The sequence below is a fragment of the Astatotilapia calliptera genome, chromosome 3, assembly GCF_900246225.1.
Source record: "Astatotilapia calliptera chromosome 3, fAstCal1.2, whole genome shotgun sequence".
In the NCBI taxonomy this organism is placed as follows: domain Eukaryota; kingdom Metazoa; phylum Chordata; class Actinopteri; order Cichliformes; family Cichlidae; genus Astatotilapia; species Astatotilapia calliptera.
The window spans coordinates 32,088,947-32,108,395 of record NC_039304.1 but is presented as its reverse complement, the minus strand read 5'-3'; the positions used below and the strand labels follow the sequence as shown (position 1 = coordinate 32,108,395).

At 37.2% G+C, this 19,449-nt stretch overlaps 2 protein-coding genes across 6 annotated transcripts in view; one reads left to right on the top strand and one right to left on the bottom strand.

The window, feature by feature from the left end:
• Positions 1 to 19,449, top strand: part of LOC113019255 (receptor-type tyrosine-protein phosphatase H-like) — a 423,637-nt gene that overhangs the window by 175,018 nt on the left and 229,170 nt on the right.
• LOC113019283 (spore wall protein 2) lies at positions 14,082 to 18,930 on the bottom strand. Of its 5 annotated transcripts, none has more exons than XM_026162888.1 (7): positions 18,131 to 18,930; positions 17,786 to 17,992; positions 15,575 to 15,693; positions 15,341 to 15,412; positions 15,178 to 15,232; positions 15,059 to 15,095; positions 14,082 to 14,963 (listed from the first exon to the last, which is right to left on the bottom strand). In XM_026162888.1, exons 1-7 carry the CDS (start codon positions 18,690 to 18,692, stop codon positions 14,942 to 14,944), a joined length of 1,074 nt encoding a protein of 357 aa, XP_026018673.1. In that variant the 5' UTR covers positions 18,693 to 18,930; the 3' UTR covers positions 14,082 to 14,941. The 5 variants fall into 5 exon arrangements, with proteins under 5 accessions (XP_026018673.1, XP_026018672.1, XP_026018671.1 ...); XM_026162887.1 differs by having other exon boundaries at positions 18,056 to 18,928; XM_026162886.1 differs by having other exon boundaries at positions 17,786 to 18,280; positions 18,344 to 18,926.

The following is a 19,449-nucleotide window of genomic DNA, read 5'->3' as shown; positions in this document are numbered from 1 at the left end:
TTAGATCTCTGCTACAGTTTCTTCTTCTTGAAAGATCCTGGGAAGCTGGTTGAACACACAAAGCTTTGCAATACGATAGACGTATTGATAGACAGTTCGAGTGTGTTATCACCCATCCAAATCAGTAACAGGAAGACAGCAGCATCTGATTGAGAGTCGTTGCTGTCATTAAAATGGAATGTTGTTTTTTTTTTCAGTTTTTCAAATTTCCCACAACCGGTTTTTAGTGAACACATGTGACGCTGATATTTCCTGCATACATGTAACCAGGAACCACAGCAGCCTGTTTGTCATAGCTTCACTCTTCTGTCAAGACTAATCAAAGCCATTCAGTTCACAGTTATGCCTTGTGTTAATAATTATTTCATAATTGGTGGGACGGGGATGTTAGAAAGCAATACCTGATTCATCAGCTCAAGCCACCTTCTTCCATTGTTCAATTGTCCAGTGCAGACAGTCCCATCAGCAATGTAGGTTCTTTTGGTGGTCTTACACATTTTATGTATCTTGACCAGCTTTTCATGGTGGCATGAAGCCAGCATATATGTTTCTGCTCACAACTCTGATATCATCTATGATGGTTGTTCTAATAAATCCTGAAGCTACTGTTTTTTGTTTTTAATTTTATATATATCCAGTTTCTGGGTGTGTTTTGAGTTTATGATATTTTAATGGCTCATTGCCCATTTCAGCGTCATAGAATATGATGTGGCTTCTTTCAGCTTTTGTTGGATTAAGCATGTTTCGACCCGTGCTGGAAATTATGACTTGTTCTATTCATTGAAGGGAACAATGTAAGTTTGTAGTTTTGATACATCAAAATATCAGATTTAAACTTCAGCGTTTTGTTGCCAGGGTGTTGTGAGATTACGAGTCAGTGTTAAATGCATCATTTAAAGCCGCAACACTCAGCTGCCTTAATCACTGCCCGTGTGTTTTTTGTATGTTTGCTCATATATGGAAGCATATATGGATGTTTTTGGAGGAAGTGACCAGCTAACCTTTGCAAATGCTGCCTGCTCAAGTGTTTCACAAACTAATTTATTGCAGTCCATTAAACACTTGGGGATCTGCGTGCATTCTGAACTTTTTGTGAATACCAAATATATCATGTATATCTGTGTTTTCAAGATCCCTTGAACAACTTGTTCAACTTTGTCTTTGCTAAGAGGTCAAATAACAGTACAGTCCATCACATTCTTAGTGGCTTTATAGATTAAGAATAACCAGCAAAGAATTATTTATAGACACAAGTTATGGTCACAGATTATCTCTTTAATTTATGGGCAAGCACTTGTCAGAGACCCTATATATTTCTGAAGCATGCACTGAAGTTAACATGACTGAAGTACCTCTAACACTTGATTTTGAAAATTCACAGGTGGTTGATGTGTCTTTAAATGTTACATTTTTCATTTATCTTCCTCACAAGAAATCTGGAGGAAGCAAGGCAGAGGGGAAGTCTAGAAATTTAGACTGTTGTTCATGCTAAGTTGTTCAGTTTTACATTTTGATGAGATCAAAAGAACATCTTATGAAAATTCAGTATTACTCATGCTTAATTTGATCTTGGGTTTTAGCATAAAGGAAGTCCTTTGTTTAAAAAAACAAAAAACAAACTACGGGCTTGATTGAATAAAAAAAGACTATTGTCATTATTCCCCTAAATGAAAAAACAATGCAAAAAGGATACAGTCGGAACATTCATTCCTTGTATTGTTGAGTATTTCCTGTATTAAAAGATTATAAGTAGACAAAACATAAAACCAGGAAACCTTCCATTTAGCCAGGTAAGCTTGGCACAGACAAGAGCCAAATCTCAGCATTTTCCACTCCCCCCTTTTGATCATTCATTGGTTGCACAAGTTTATCACATCTACAAATATGAAACAACATAACTGTTTTCAGATGGAATAGGCACTGTCCGTGTGTAGCAATGGTCATGAGAAATAAAAACAGATTTTAAAAAATGCATTTTGAACTAAAACATCTGACTCTTGAAATTGGGATTTAGTCAGGTCTGTCAGATACCTATTCAACCCATTATGTGTTTATGCACCTCTTTGCATATTGGTTATTATCCTGTCTTCATCCACCCAGCCCCACCAGTCATGTCAGATGACTGCCCCTCCCTGAGCCTGGTTCTGTTGGAAGTTTCTTCCTGTAAAAAGGGACGTTTTCCTTCCCACTGTAGTAAAAGCTCTTGCTCATAAGGGATCATTGATTGTTGTGGTTTCTCTTTAACTGAATTAAATTGAATTGAACAAAATAAACACTGGACATAATAAGACTGGTGACATTTATAGTTTATAATGGTGGTTGGATGTGCTAGGTTAAAAACTAAGTACTTCATTCTTAGTTTTTCCGTGGTGCAAAAAGGAAACTAGCAAGAAAACAATAAGGGTGCTTGTAGATAGCAAACTTTGATACATCAAAAAAAGTTAAAGTGATCTGCTCTTCTCCTGAGCATTTTCCTTAGCCTTTTTTTGTCCCTTCGACACATTTTTTAAAACGTATTTTCTTTACTTTTATCTCTTTTACTTTCTAGTATTTCTTATAACTCTGTTAGTAGTCTCGGACTGAAATTTCCTCCTTGTGGGAACACAAAATGTGTTACTCAAACATGCTGTAATTTGATCAACCAACGCCTCTTAATTGATGTCTATGTTCCTGCACTGGAATACATGCTCCTGGTTTATTGGTGCAGAAGTGTAACCTGTTATGTAATCTGCTAACTGCTGGCGCCTGTCGTGGAAGCCTCATAAGGGTTGATGAAAAGGTGACCTCACCTGACGCATGTACAGATTGCCAAAGAATGTGTTGAACTGTTGAAGACAGTCACGTGATTTTTCTCTTCCTGCCCAGCACTGATTAGTGATATACTGAGAGCAGCTGATTTCACAGATAACTGAAAGTGTCATTCACACCAGAGGAAACCGAGCAGATGAATCACTTTACCTGAACCAACATTATATTGACTCTATTTGAACGTAGTCTATCATAGCTTATTGTGCTGTGGTGCAGTTCTATCACATTATTGCTATGAAAAAAGCATGGTATTTTCTTAAATTTTTTCATGATAGTAGATGCGCTTGGCTTTTCAGTGTGTGTTGTTAAGGTCAACTATCACAATCATACTCGATCTTGGTCACCGATTTCAAGTCTAACAAGTTTCCTAAAAACTGTTCAATACCGTTATCAAGTCAAGGACAACATAAAAAAAAATCAATATTTACAGTGAAATGTAGTCAGCATTTATTAATTAAGAATAGTTTCCTACATGATATATGCATGTTGGTATGCATGAAAGTTATTCCAGCTGAAGGCCAAGGATCACGTGTTTCTGATACATTCTGTTTTTAGGTATGTTTCTTTTGTGATATAAAGTTGCCAACATTAATAATATAAAACATACCATAGCTTCTCTCTGCTTTTCTGGGATTAAACATACTTAAAACTTGGCTAGAGATCATGACCTGCCACTAAAGAAAAGGGAGACATTTTGGATTTTCACAAAACCAGCTGTCCAAAGGACTGAACAGTGAACTTTAAATGTAATGACATAGTTTACCTAGTAAAGTTAAACACAATAAAAGTTTAAAGTTGTTACTATTCATTCACTAAAGATTCCTACTATTAACTAATAATATTTGCACTGAATAAACCTATATTGTTTTAAATCTATAGTGTGTTGTGGTATCTCTATAGATAATAAGGAACTAGTAAAAAAAAATCACTGTTTCGTCACTGCCCATGGGAGAGATATTTTAATATTTTATATGATAAATTCTTCGTGATCAGTGGTTTAATCAATTTAATGTCTTAGCAAAGTGATAGCAGACCTGTACCTTTTATTTTTTTGGAAATCCCTCAATCAGAACAGAGTATGTCGCCTTTAGATGGAAACTCATGAGATAACGTCATGCTAACGTCTAAATCCATAAACTCTCAGCTGAAGTGGCTGACCGTAATGTCACGTGGAATACACATTACCGACTCTCTACCATCAGTATTACTGTTCATTTCAAGATACAGCTGTTGGTTAAAATGTTTAAAAATTGCTTAAGACTGAAAGAATGTGCAATTTTGTAGAAAGTAAAAAAGGGCTGGTTTCTATATAGTGCTCAAAGTGCTTTATACAACTTGCCTCATTCATACTCACTCACACAAACACTTTTTTCTATGCCTTTTCTAATTAAGTCCTTTTTGCTGTTCACACACGTTCATACTCGGATAGGTGCATTAGAGAGTAACTTGGTGTTAGTATCTTGCCCAAGAATATTTAGCATGCAGGGTGAAGAAGCCAAGGATCAAACCACCAAGCTTCCGATTAATGGATGACCTACTCTACCTCCTGAGCTACAACAACCCCCAAAAAGCATTTGTTCCCTGTCTAGGTGCCTCTTAATAACAATCAGCCTTCTCATTGTGTAAACACAATTCAGTACAAAGGGAATATAGTAATTTTAACCATTGTACATAGGAATGTCAAACATCTGTATTATTACTCCCATTTTTCTTCATCTGGCATACTATGCAAAGGCCTCAAGGCTGAATTACCTTTTTTAAATATCTGACATTACGTATAACTTACCAGGTTTAAGTCCACATTGATTGACTCTTTAAAGATTGTCCAGACAACTGCTTCACTGCATAAAGGTGTGGTCAGGGAGCCACTGTAGCGGTAGTATTCATGGCGGTTCACATCACCAAGCAAGTCATCAATGGAGATATCGTCTGTGACCTTCACTGTTGTACCTGCAAGGAAGTGAAAATGCACAAGTTGCAGTGATCTGCTTAGGTCCTCATTCAGAATTTTGATTTTATATTCAACAAAGTACATTTGTGCTCACCAACTTTGTGGATCTTTGAGCGATAGCTGGTCAGTTTTTTCCAGGCGTTTGTCTTAGATGTTAGCGCTGATGTGGGATGTGTCTATCGAGACAGTTATATTGGATAATTAGAAAGAAACTCAAACATATGGGTTGTAGTTTAACAAACTTAAAAAATTAAAACATTAAAAAACACACCGTTGCTGTTCCTGATACAGTGCTCCCATGAGAGGTTCTCTTGGTAGTATGGGTGGACTAGAAAATGGATATTAACCCTCTCGAGGCAGGCGTTGCCGATTTGCAACAGTTAAAAACTAACAACCTGATTACCCCACATACATATTTTATGAGGTTTTTTTTACTCAGAAGTACCACTGCAGGACTTGGTTGTGCATTAGCAACAAAAAGTTTAATTTGAGCCTGAGAGGGTTAAGACAAAGTGTTTACAGACAGCTTATGCTTTCTTTTTATAGACCTATCAATCACTTCAGGGTTTTTTGTTCACTTTTCTCAGATTTCTGTGGAATTCTGATAATCATTTAGGTCAAATGAGCAGAAAATATACATTTTTTACTTTAACTTTCAGAAATGGATTTCCGTCCTTGAAATAAAAACTGTCATCAGCCACCAGCATGAACTGCACTGTCAATCAACAACACTGAGTGCCTGAGACAGTGATAACACAACTTTGTGCGTGGAGCAGGTTAAAATGGAAACTGTTTGTCTTTAGATGAAATATTGATGTAATGTTGTACGTGATGGCACCTGTCAGTCAGTGGAAACTATTATTTGGAATTACTTCTGCCCTGTTCACATTGCAGATGCCGTCAGAAATTTGAGTATAGTATAGATTTAGCTTTTTTTGACATGTACGTGTTTGGTACATTTATTACAAGCACTCAAAGGTGTTTGATACCAATAAAGCACATATATTGTTGTTCACAGTTTCACTTGTCCAAGTTTTACCTCAATAAAAAATCCCAGCACTGCCAAGCCATCAGGTGCCTGTAGTGCCTGATCCAGGGTTAAATCCTTTTTCTTGCTTACAATGTGCAAAAAAAAAAGCTTAATCTTTGTCACTACCTCCATTGGGTATCTTATTGAGTTCACAGTATGCTCTGAGCCTTCAGATGTATCTGATGTGTCACCCCATGGAAGTGGAACTCTAGGATGGTATAGTCATGCCCCAAACCTCCTCCTGACACCTCCATCAAATTTCTCACCAGTACACACTTCACTGGAGGTTGTTTGAGAACAAAAGAAGAGAATATAACAATCATACTCTTTGATTTCTGTGAAATAGATTGTCATTGTAATGTAACATCTTGTAATGATGTAAATAAGAATGTTTACATCAATCATATCCAAAACAATTGTGCATAAAAAAAAAAGGCATCAAGATTGCTGTCTGGCACAACATTGTTTGTGTTAATGTTGATGGGTGACTGATATGTACCGCTACAGTGGGAGCCAGGCAGAAGGTGCCAAGAAGGTGGAGTGACAGCTATTTGCAGAAAACATTTTTAGGACAAGTCAAAATCAAAATGGAGTATAACCTGCATAAAACTCTACAGCTAAATGTGCTGATACATACCACAGTGATGTGGATCATAACACCATTCATCTGAAGAATGGAAAAATGGTCATATATGTAATGTGCCAATTGGAGTTATAAAAATGCATGAATCATTTATGTGTTTTGCAGCTTACAGGGAGTCAGAGGAGTTCCACGGGAGGCATAAACGTGACGTTTATGAAGAGGTTGTGTAGGTCGGTAGATATTAACCAGCTTTGTTTCCATGGGAAACTTCTTTATCTGAGAACAGATTACCAAAGTTTTATCCACTGTAATGTTACAATCAAAAATGCATTTTGAAATTGTTAATATCTCCTGGTGCCCTGGCAGCACAAACACTTCTTTACTTCTAGCGTATGACTGAGTAGTGCACATTCTGAGAGCCTGTACTTTGGTGTAAGAACAAGGAAACATATTTTTTAATCATAACTGAAAACAGCCAACATATCAAACATTTTACATGGAAAATATACAATTAAACAAGAATTTAATGGCAGCAACACATCTTCAAAAAATGACACAAGACTATGTGACATCCTCTCTTCTTATGGCAACAGTCCAGAAACATCTGGGAACTGAGGAAACCAATGCTGGACTTTTGTAAGGGGTAAGCTTTGGCCATTCTTTTCATTATACTCCTAATGTGTAAAAGATCTAGACTCAAGCCAGACCACAGCACCCAGACTCCTCTATATTATGAAGTCAAGCTGCTGTAATAGATTTAGTATATTGCTCTATATAGTAATTGGAAATATGTCAGAGCTTTCTTGGAAAAGATGCCATCCAGATGGAAGAATATGTCACTTTTAAACCCATATCAAGATTTTAGTACCTGTGTTGCCCTTCCGCATCTGCAGGTCAATTTCATAAGTGCTAATGTAACCCTGTACAACCAGACATGCAGGCTTTTGAACTAGGTGCAAATACCGTTCCAGTTGGTCGCTCTTTTCTTTAGTCTAGCAGCTTCAGCATCCATGTTATCTAAGTTGTCCCATTTCAGATTTTGATTTATTTGACCACAGAACAGTGTCCCACTTAGCTTCAGTCCATCTGAAGTTAACTTTGATCCAGAGACGACAGCAGCATTTCTGACAGAGTTTTAACTTACATTTGTGTAAGGCATGGAGAACCGTGTTCACAAACAGTGATTTCCGTAACAGAATCATGACTGTTTTAAATGCACAAAACCTGAGGGCCTGAAGATCACTGGTATCCAACAGTAGAAGAAAGCAGAAGGGTCAAAACAGCAAAAGCCTGCTGTTTTGACCCTTCTGCTTTCTTCTACTGCTACTGTGGGGATTTGGTTGTGAACTGTGTCAAACATACAGCACCATCAGACTGCATCTCCATAGCTCAGTCAAATAACTTTCAAATAAATGTCTTTACTGCTTGTTTTATCTGCACACCTAAATTGAACAAAGACACTTTTTTCATGTCAAGATGAGTTGCAACCAGAGGCATCCTTTAAAAACCTTCAGCTCTTGTGAGGCTTTAGAGCACTTTACTCTACAAAATATGTAAAGAGATTTTGATTTGCAAATTTGTGAAGCCTACTTTATTATGGGGCATTTTGCTGTTATGTCAGTTTACTGTTTATGTCATTCTGCTGTCCTGCCAGACAAGATCAGCTATGGTAGATTTTCTCACATATGAACACAAAAAAAGCACAAAATTAGACCTGATGTCATAAAAAGTAGCTGGTACTTGGAAGAGGCTACTGGGGTTATTATAGATTTGTAAAACCACACTAAAAACGAAGTCTGAAAAGAACATTTTTTCTGAAACAACAATACAAACTACACTTCAGAATAAAATTAAATAAATAATAATAATGCACAAAATTGTCTAATATTTTTTTTAAAAAAGGAAATGCCCCACCTAATGATGCGTTGGTGCATTTAGTCACTGAGACTGTGAACTAGCTGCCTTATTCATATTGTAATCCAGGTTCTGGACATCTTAAATCTTGCCCTGACAATGATCCTCATAATTTTTTAGCAAATCTGTTTTGAAATCTTACTGAAAGAAAGCAAATCAAAAAAAGAAAGAAAAGAAAATAGGGGAAAAAATAGTAAATACAAAACTCTAATAACTGTGGTGTATTTCTTCTGTTTCCACAAAAATAAACTCTCAGATGTCATCCTCCTATCATGCCTGTCAAATCCAGGCTAATGAGGTGCTTTATAATCTTACAGACTATGCACACAAAAGTGTTGTAAGAGATTTGCATACTCATTGATGCCTTAAGTTAAATTCAACGAGTCATGCATCTGCTGAGTCGCCAGACAAGTATAGGGCCTACGCCTCACTAACTGCAGACAGCTGACCACCATTAGGCAGATAAGGTGACAAGAAAGACGTCACGTGTCATTCTGTTACATTTGCATGACTCAGAATTATCTGTTTATCCCACACAGTCACGTGCAGTTTGCCCAACATTTTTCCTTGTTGGTACAGACAGTGGAAATAACATAAATAAAAAGGCATGATTATCAAACAGAACAATCAAAGCAGACACCAGCATATACCAGTGTGTTCCATTGGTATGTCACGTGTGCTTGGCTGCATGTTTCAGTTTTCTTCTGCAAATGTTTGTGATTCCAACACAGACTGGATAACAGAAGAATTTCATTTGCCACGAGTCATTTGCAGGTCAAGCTATTCACTATAATTAAGTGATAAATTAACTGATATCTAATACATAAATTAACATAAGAAGCTTTTTCTTCAGCATTTTCTCATACAGCTTGGACCGTTTAGTTAGTTGTGTTTGTGTTAAAAGGTGGAGAGAACATTCATATTTGCAGATCCCCTTACACGATCTTTGCTCCTCTTGTGCTAAAGAGAACTCACCAGTTCAGTGTTGACGTGGATTGGCTCGTGAAAGATTGTCCACACGACTGCTTCGTTGCAAGCAGGCGTTGTCAGGGAACCCATGTATCGGTAGAACTTTGTCAAATTTACATTTCCAATTAAGTCATCAATAGAGATGCTATGGTCTAAACTAACCTTGCTCCCTGTGGAAAGATTAGAATGAAAGAGACTTGAATTTAAAAGGATAAATAAATGTAATCATAAAGTGGTTTGCATTTTATATTCACTTCAGTGCATGTTCACAAAAGTCAAGAGGCATGGTTTGTCAGCTACTGTCTCACCCTCTTCTGCTTCATGACTTTACAAACTTTTATCGTTTGACTTCAAAAATAATTCCACATACAGACAAAGAAGTCAAACACAAATTTCCTTTAACTATTGTTATAACTGCAACAACAATGGCAGGCCATTCTTCTAATCTTTCAATATTCTTTTTTTTTTTTTTTAAACAAAGCCATTGGAACTCTAGTGGAAGAAAAGACCAACCCTTGTCGGTGAGGTTTGCCAGGTATGATGTAAAGTTCACCCATGGCTCTGACTCCTGTGGACTTCAACTCTACATTATGTATGAATGCTAATTATGTTAATACTTAAAAGCCGTCAATGTAAACCAGTTTTATAAGTGTCGCCTATTTAAAAATAGCAGCGAGAAGTCTGGGGCATACAGACATTTATAAAAAAAAACCAAGTACAGCATATCCATCTGGATGCTCTGGAGGGGCAGTGAGATGATCCTTCTGAGTGACTATGTGCATCTGGAAGAAAGTCCAACAACTTATAAGGCAAAGCAAAATATAGAAAAGGAGTTTAGATGTCAAGCAATGAAGAAACATTGTACCTCCGTTGGATATCTGTGCTCATAAATCATGTGCTCTGAGCCTGGATTTTTTACATCACCCCAGTGAAAGTGAAACTGAAGTCCTGTATATGTTCCACTGAGTCCACCTCCACTCACTTTAACTTCATTTCCTTTCAATGTGCACTCCACTACAAATGGTATAGATTGTTGTAACTTGGAAAACGTTGTATGTTTATGCAGTTTTAGTTAGATTATAAAGAACATAAACATATTTAATTTTGACAGAGGTGGCTTTGAAGTCTTTCTTGAGTTCGCTATTACTCAGTGTATCAATAACAAAAAAAATAAATCCTTCCACTTTAGATTTGAGATTTTAGGAAGGGGAAGCATCTCAGTATTGTTCTCAGTGGAAATTTAGTTTATTCTATAAAGATTAAGATTTAAAATGAGCATGAAAAAGCCCTAAAATGATCACTTGGATGAGATTTGTGATCCTCATTCTTTTACAAAACTCCATGAAGAAGCTGTCAAGATCAGACAACTGTTCATTACTGTACTCAGGGTTAAAAGTTTGACAAATCATCCTACCTTCACTCTTCCAGTCTCAGAGTTCCAAGTCTTATGAAGAGATGTGTTGGTTTCAATTCTCAGATTAAAAACTTTTGTCCGCTTTCAATGAGTCCATCAGTGAGAAAGGGGTAAGAAACTGCCGCAGTACACTTCAAGATACTTATCTATATCTATCAATATATATATAATATGCTAAACAATGGGAGGACACCCCCGTGTATAAACAAAGAGCAGTATAGGGGAGACACACAACATGGTTGAAGACACTTTTACAAAATGTGGTATTCAAAATAGATGCATCAATAGGAGTGTACCAGTTATCTGGTTAAGTCAGTATGTTTAACTATATTCATTCTACTCCAATGCATCACTTAGGTGCTTATGTGTATATGAAATCATATATTTGATCCCAGAGGATGGAATAATTAAAGAAATGGACGAAACAAGACAAAACCCCAAAACAGTGCATACTGCAACAAAATGTATTCATTCCAATGGCAATACATTTTTTTCTAAAGCACAGCACAAACAAATCTTGTTATGTACAAGAATTTTCAGATGCTCAGCTTACAAAATGTTTCATAGGAAATAGAGCTGTTTGTCGGGTTTCTTTTTACAATCCAGAAAAACCACCCTTAGTTTCTATTACTTCTAGATGAGACAAAGGTGAAAATATAAGAAAGTTCTTATTCAAAACACTCTGATTTGGTGCAGTGACAGGTCCCTCACTTTGTTTTTTTGTATAGAGTTCATCATTTGTATTATCATTTTTTTAATCACAGAGTTGGACAACCAAGCCCCCATATACAGTGTTCGGGTCAAACAAAGCTGATGGTATGAGCTTCATATTCAGATGACATTTTTGAATTTGATATCACTCCTGTATTTCCTGTGACACTATTTAAAACATTCCACTGGAAAGTTGTAGGGCCCCCAGGAACAAATTAAAGTCACTGACATGGAGATTTAACCTATCCATTCATGTGACACATCAATCAAAAAATAATGATACTGAGATAAAAACAAAAAACAATACCACTAAATCTCTATTATTGAAAAGGGAAATGAAAAACGTATTCCAAAGTGCAAACTTTATATTTTAAAGAAAAAAAAAACATTGAAAGATTTATCCTACCAACAGGTGCCTATTAGCATTCAATACAACCCCAATCATGTGACCATCCACAAACTATCATCGAATAAAATAAAACTATTATACACAAAACATTGACAAATGTTAAGATAAGCAAATAAATTAAGACATGATTCCTACAAACCGCAGTATTTACACTAGTCAGCCAAAAGTGGTGACAAATTTATTAAAAACCAATTGTCAAATTTCATTCATATGTCAATTTATTACAAAATATTGATAGGTAAAGGTACAGAGATTTACAATTTGTTATCACACAGACCTGTTACCTGGTCATGTTTAATGTCAACCACTGTGTATACACACATCACTTTGGTAAGTGAATCTACACAAAAAGGGTTTCTGTCCTTCATGTCCTCACACACTCATCCCTATGCTTTGTTAGGCCCAGTTCTCTTTGTGTTTATGCAGAACGGAAATACAGCAAACACACAACACCTTTTTCCAAAACATTAAAGATGATGGCGAGGTATGGAGTAAACTGACACAGTGACAATGATTGTTTATTAAGACAAATGATTGTGCGGATCAGTGAAAGACTTGATCTTGACATGACAATGTTCATGATTTTTACAATTTGTTGGTTGTTATTTTTCTTATTTTCTTTGTCAATTCACTGACAAATGAACAAAGATTTTTTAAGTAGTTGGGAAGCACAGAAAGATCGCACCTGACCTTACTAATTTACATAAAAATACATTATATTATTTAATCATCTGATGTTTACTTCTGAGTACAGTAGATCAATTTTTCCTGTTTACTTTGGTTCATTTGTCACAATAAGTACTGCCTCTTAGTCTGTGGCAGTATGTCGACAAAACAAGCACAGTTGTTTTGGTTTGATCTTAAAGACAACAAACCGCTAACAAAAAAGACATGGATCACAGAGTCCCTGTTTGATTGACACATTTGCATGTTTACTTGTTGGAAAATATTTTTAAAATGTTGGTATCAAGTTTGAACTTTGATTTGGACCATTTTTCCTTTTTGGTAATCTGTTTTTTACACCTTTATGTGTGTTATGTAAGACTAAGTGCCTGAATTACCTATTGAGAAATATAAGTCATGACATCTGACATTTGCACCGGTGCCTTACTGGCTTCCGGGTTTTATTGTTTACAAAATCTTTAACTCACAACTTCCGTTTCTGAACCCAATTTATTGTGAACCATTTAGAGACTGTAACAGTTAAATCGCAGAAGCTAAAGGATACAGATGATGCAAAAAGCAACCATGCTAAACACATTTTTATTAAAAGAACTAAATGTTTTATTGGATAATGGCAAAACAGTTCTTTTTACAGTGTTTTGCATTAAATTGTACTCTAACAGGAAGCAAGCACAAGAACTCAAAAAGGACACAACATGAGAAATTGCAATTTGTCATAATGTTCATGGTCCTTTTTTCCTCTAGTGCAGTCACACATATTCCTATCAAGTATATAAAGCATGATATATGGAATTATGTTGCAAAGAAAAAAATACAACTCTAAATATGCCTTTATTTTAGATTCCTGAAAGCAGCCACCCTTTTCTTTGTTGATAGCGCTGCAAACCGTTGGCATTCTCTTAATGAGCTTCATGATGAAGTCACCTGAAATGGTTTGACTTCACAGCTGTGCCTTGTCAGGCTTCATTTGGGGAAATTCTTGCCTTCTTGATGAGATTGGGACCATCAGTTGTGTTGCGCAGGAGTCAGGTTGGTACAAAGCTGACAGCTCTATTGGACAACTGTTAGAATTCAAATTATGGCAGGAAACAATCAGCTAAGTAAAGACAAACAACAGTCCATCATTACTTTAACAACTGAAGGTCAGTCAGTCAAGAAAACTTTGAATGTATCCCCAAGTGTAATTGTAAAATCAATCAAGTGCTACGACGAAATTGGCTCACATGAGAAACGGCCCGTGAAAGGAAGACCAAGAGTCCTCTATGCTGCTGAGTATACATTCATTCGAGTCATCAGCCTCAGAAATTGCAAGTTAACAGCACCTCAGGTTAGAGCCAAGATAAATACCACACAGAGTTCCAGTAGCAGACAAATCTCTACATCTACTGTTCAGAGCAGACTGCGCGAATCAAACAGCTGCTGAGAAATCACTTCTAAGGAAAAGCAACAAGCAGGGGAGATTTGTTTGGGCCAAGAAACACAAGGAATGGACATTTGACCATTGGAAATCTGTGCTTTGGTCTGATGAGTCCAAATTTGAGCTCTTTGGTCCCACTCCCATAGAGTGAAGGCAAAAGGGCCAACAAGTGCTCAGCATCTCTGGGAACTATCAAGACTGTTGGAACACCATTTCAGGTGACGACCTCATGAAGCTCATCGAGAGAATGCCAGGAATATGCAAAGCAGTGATCAAAGCAAATCATGGCTGTTTTGAAGAACCTAAAACATAAAACATGTTTTGAGTTATTTCACATTTCTTGGTTTACTTCATGATTCCATGTGTTCCTTTATAGTTTTGATGCCTTCAGTGACAATCTACAATATAAATAGTCATGAATATAAAGAAAAAACATTAAATGAGAAGGTGTGTCCAAATGTTTGACTGGTAATGTACATATTATATATCTTTTTTGTCTGCATGATTCATGACAAGCTCCTATATGTCTGTGTGCATACCTGCATGTGTGTCTGTGTGTTCGTTCCATTAACACCATGCACAAACTGTGTCTCTAGATCCAGCTGGATTTCTGAAACCAGAACAGTTATTTTTGTTTTTCAATTTGGTATGTAAATGTGAAGCTAAATGTCAAATTGTGCCCTTTCTCACAATAAAAAAGAATAATTCCCTAAATTCCTAAACCTACAGTTAGAAAAACTCCAAAACCTTACAATCACATAATGTCTTTGGCATAAGTAAAAAGATGATTTTATCAAATTTTGGGACTTTGGTAGAAATAATAAAAAGACAAAAAAAAGTGGGGGGAAAGAGTGAAAGAAGAAATCATGTGTGGAAAAATTGTGCACACTGACTTTTTTCTGTTCTTCTTACAACAAAGAATTAAGTATCATTTAAATCATAAATATGTCTTTGCTTTTGTTTGCAAAATTCATAAAAAGCTTGTGTGGGATGTGGTGAAGTCTGGTGAGCAGTTCCACATTAAAGCAAACGGACATAATTCCCAGGGAGCTCAGAGCAGAGAGGCAACAGTCCTGCAGAAACAAAAGGAAAACTATGTGTAAAGGCAGCAGTACAACAATAATGAATCTAAAAATATCTCTGTGTTTTTAAATGTGAATAGTCTTACTGAAAGAGGGATCCAGTCAGCTCATCAACAAAACCACCTACAAAATTTAAGTCAAACCAAAGTTAATGAAATCTGTGAACACACAACAGTACACCCACAGAATCACAACTAGCACTTACCCGGTGTGCAAACTGTGTCACAAAGAATGGGACAAATGTAGCAGGTTGAACAACCCTGGAAAACAAAACAAACAAAACCGATTAACGCAAAGAGGCACAGGGCAAAATGAAGTGCTGTGTATTATTACAGCAGTTATAATCCTTTTTAAGTCAAGATGCTTACTTGGCAGTGCTCGCAGTGATCAGACTCATCTCCTTCCTCACACGGGCACTTGGCACAGTTATTAGAGCAATGCTACAAGATGGGAAGAAACCACAACGTAGAGTGATTAGTCGTGCATATGGTATATAGTCAGGGCAAATCGACAACACAGGACTTATAATGATGTGTGATTACTGGGTAGATTCACAAAAAAGTCTGTTAATTCCATTACATGTTTTTGTTTGTTTTTTTTACCTCACAAATGGAGCAAACACTACACAACGATCCAGAGTGGAACTGTGGAGTGTCAGCAGCTCCCTCCTCTTCATCTGAGTCACCTTGGTTGTCCTTTGTGTCTTTACCTTCAGACTCATCTGTAAATGGTTCACAGAATCAGGAACTGTATTCTAATCATTTCAATTCAGTTTTATTTATACGTCCAAATCACAACAACAGTTGCCCAATGGTGCTTTATATTGTAAGGACCAGGGAAAACCCCAATAATCAGATGACCCTCTGTGAGCAAGTGCTTTGGTGACAGTGGACTGGAAAAAACTAACAGGAAGAAAATTGAGAGGTAGCTATAGTGATCGGTTGGGAGTGAGCGGAGGAAGACAGGACAAGACACGCTGTGGAATAGAGCCAACTGTATCTTGTAGAACATTAAATTGTCTAAATAAATATATGATTATAACCCTATATGTCTTGAAAATATTTTGCAGGAAATTCTTGCAAATTCATCCAAAATAAAATACAATTATATAAGTTTTACATAAGTATTCACAACCTTTGTTCAATACTAACACCTTTTGCAACAATTACTACAATAACTGCCAGTTCCTGCTACCAAAACCATCCCCACTGTCTGACACTACCACCGCCATGCTTCACTGTGATGGTATTGGCCAGGTGATGAGCAATGCCTAGTTTCCTCCAGACATTCCTCCAGACATGCTGTTTTCATCAGACCAGAAAATGTTGTTTCTCCTGGCCTGCAGGGGCCTTTGAACAAGTGAAAGACTGTGAATGCGTTCCTGATTCACTGTATCAAAACCTAAGTATTCACATGGGTTTCCAAATTGTTGTGTTGGTGCTAATGATTTCAATTCATTTGGGAGTAATTTACCACTTCATTCATCACTTTTTCAGCCTTTTTGTAGTTAAACCGCTGACAGTACAGTGACTTTGGGCCTTTTGAGCCTCTGTACTAACACACAATCCAAAAAGACCTTTTCTAATGAGTACTGATTACTGCCATTTATTTACAAGTTACGTGTCTAATGTTTAATTCTACTTGATGCAATATTATGGCACAGATGGTCTCTTTTTTTGTATTATATTTTTGTCATAACATCATGTTGTTAGATTTGTATTGTTGATTGTCATTTATGCTTAGAAATATCTACTCATATATGCTTAGAGTGTTATAATCAATGTCATGTTGGTAGAGCTTTGATCCTTAATAGTCTGCAAAGGCTTGGAGTGCATTCCAGAGTGTTCAGGTATTCACACCCACATCCTGGGAGCATGGGAGAGGGCATACCTTCCCTTATTGTTTTATGGTAGGATAAACGTAGCTATGTCAGTTTTAGTCTAAGTACCTTTTGTTTAGATGAACTGCCAGACATCCAGACCGGCAGGTCTGGAAGTCATTTATGGGGTCACACACTGACTCCACACACACACACATACACAATGCACAGGCAAGGTACTCTTTGTGTGTATGTATACGTCATATGTTAATGAACCTATGTATATTCATGTAACCTCAATAAAAGAGCAATGTTACGGGGGAGCGGACGAGACCGACTGGGGTCAAGCAAAGGAACGGCGCTTGTCGTGGTTTTCTCCCTCATATATGAGTAACACGAAGAACTTTGCCTACTTGGTGTTTAATGCTTTTTGCTGTGTAGTTGAATTGTCCTTAACATTCCAGCAAATAGGTTTATGCTACAAACCTATCACATGTGACATGTTTGTTTTTACAAAATAGTCTAAGTAGATTTATTGTAAACAAAGCTAAAATTCCTACAGGTGCTGTTTTTCCATAATATCATTTGTTGTCATTTTTTTCAAGCATGAAGCAATGACTGAAATTTAAAAAAAAAATCCCTTTATAACACCCTCTTTTGGACAAATCTCAAAGTATTCAATGTTTGGTGCTTGTTTGAAGTCTCAAAAGCTACACTGGCCACTAGAAAATAGATGGTTTAGATACTGTTGCCTTCCTGCTGTTGCACAGATAATCCAGTCCATTTTAGGACTGATATGTATGACAGTGTTCCTAAAGTAACCCTAGTAAGCTGAACAATGTCAGAGAGCTACTGTAGAGTACAGAGTCACTCACGGGGTTCCAAAAAATCTCATTATTTGTTGTAACTTTAAATACTGCACCATTTAGTATCTTGCTAACCCATTAATATGTTTCAAAATGTGTGCATGTTTTTTTGTTAAAGTGTGATTCACCATCTTCATCTTCAGAGTCATCCTCATCTACATCCTCTCCTTGAGTTTCTTCATCATCACCCTCTTGCCTTGCTTCCTTCTCATCGTCTTCCTCATTATTAGCTGGGACTTCCTCCTCCTCATCTGCATCTGCCTCCACCTCTTCCTCTTCATCCTCCTCTGCTGCATATTCTTCTTCAGATTCTACCTCTTCTGCATCATCCTCATCTGAAGCCTCACCTTCTTCATCCTCCTCTGCTTCATATTTTTCCTTTTCTGCATCATCCTCATCTGAAGCCTCACCTTCTTCATCCTCCTCTGCTGCATATTCTTCTTCAGATTCTACCTCTTCTGCATCATCCTCATCTGAAGCCTCACCTTCTTCATCCTCCTCTGCTTCATATTCTTCTTCATATTCTTTCTTTTCTGCATCATCCTCATCTGAAGCCTCACCTTCTTCATCCTCCTCTGCTTCATATTCTTCCTTTTCTGCATCATCCTCATCTGAAGCCTCACCTTCTTCATCCTCCTCTGCTTCATATTCTTCCTTTTCTGCATCATCCTCATCTGAAGCCTCACCTTCTTCTTCCTTCTCAACATCCCCGTTCTCCTGAGAATTATCTTCTTCCTCATTATCAGCATTGTCATCTTCCTCCTCTGCTGTCTCCTTCTCATCCTCCTGTTCTTCTTCCACCTTTTCATCAGTCTCTACCTCATCATCATCATCATCTGAGTCTTCATCTTTTTCTTCATTCCCCTCACCAACCTCAGCCGTTTCACTTTCTTCAGCCTCCTTAGCATTTCTATCATGGAGGCTTTCCTCCAGTTCGTTCAAGTCTTGGGCACTTACAATAACAGAGAAAGGGACCTGGGATGAGCACAGCAGCATAAGCAGGAGACCTACCACCCAAAATTTTACAGGTGCCATCTTGGGAGAAATGCAGCTTTGGAATTTGAAGACTGTCTTATTCTTGTTACTCTATTCTTCCACCAAAAACCAAAACAGTTGATGGAAGACAAAAAGCTGCTAAGGCGCAGCAGATTTAGGCAGTGTTCAGGTCTTTTTCCCAGACTCCCGAGAGACGGTTTGAAAAGAAGTGTGCTCACAGAGAGCAGAGTGCCAGGCTTGTGCTGGGAACACAGAGGACACAGTGGAAACACGACTGTGTGTGGCTGGGTATACTTGAGTGACAGAGGCACATGGCGAGGAAGAATGCTCCTGATGCCCTTAACACAGAGCATTAGAGAGGTGAGTATGCATTTGGTGGATGGGGGAGGGGGCTACTGAACTGCAGGAGGGGGGCAAAAATAAGATTTTTTTTTTCTTATTAGAAATTACAACAATTAAATAATTTGAAGATGAAGTTTTGGTTCTATACACAGCTTTTGTAGTCATAGCTCCCAAACTATTCAGGAAAGAAGCAGAACTTTGATAAATGTACTATGTGTGGGTTTTTTAGATTAATGGTTCGCACATTTTTGGAGTATTCTTCTCAGTATCTGCTATTTACTTTAGTGTACACAGCAAAATTAATTTCTTCTTGCCACTGCTGAAGCAAATGAGAATACGTAAGGATCATGCAGACGTGCATGTACATGCAAGGAAATGGAGAGGAAAGCACTTTGAACATATGCTTACTTCCCAAAAATAGCATTTTTTTTAGGCTTCTTGTGTGTGTTTTTTT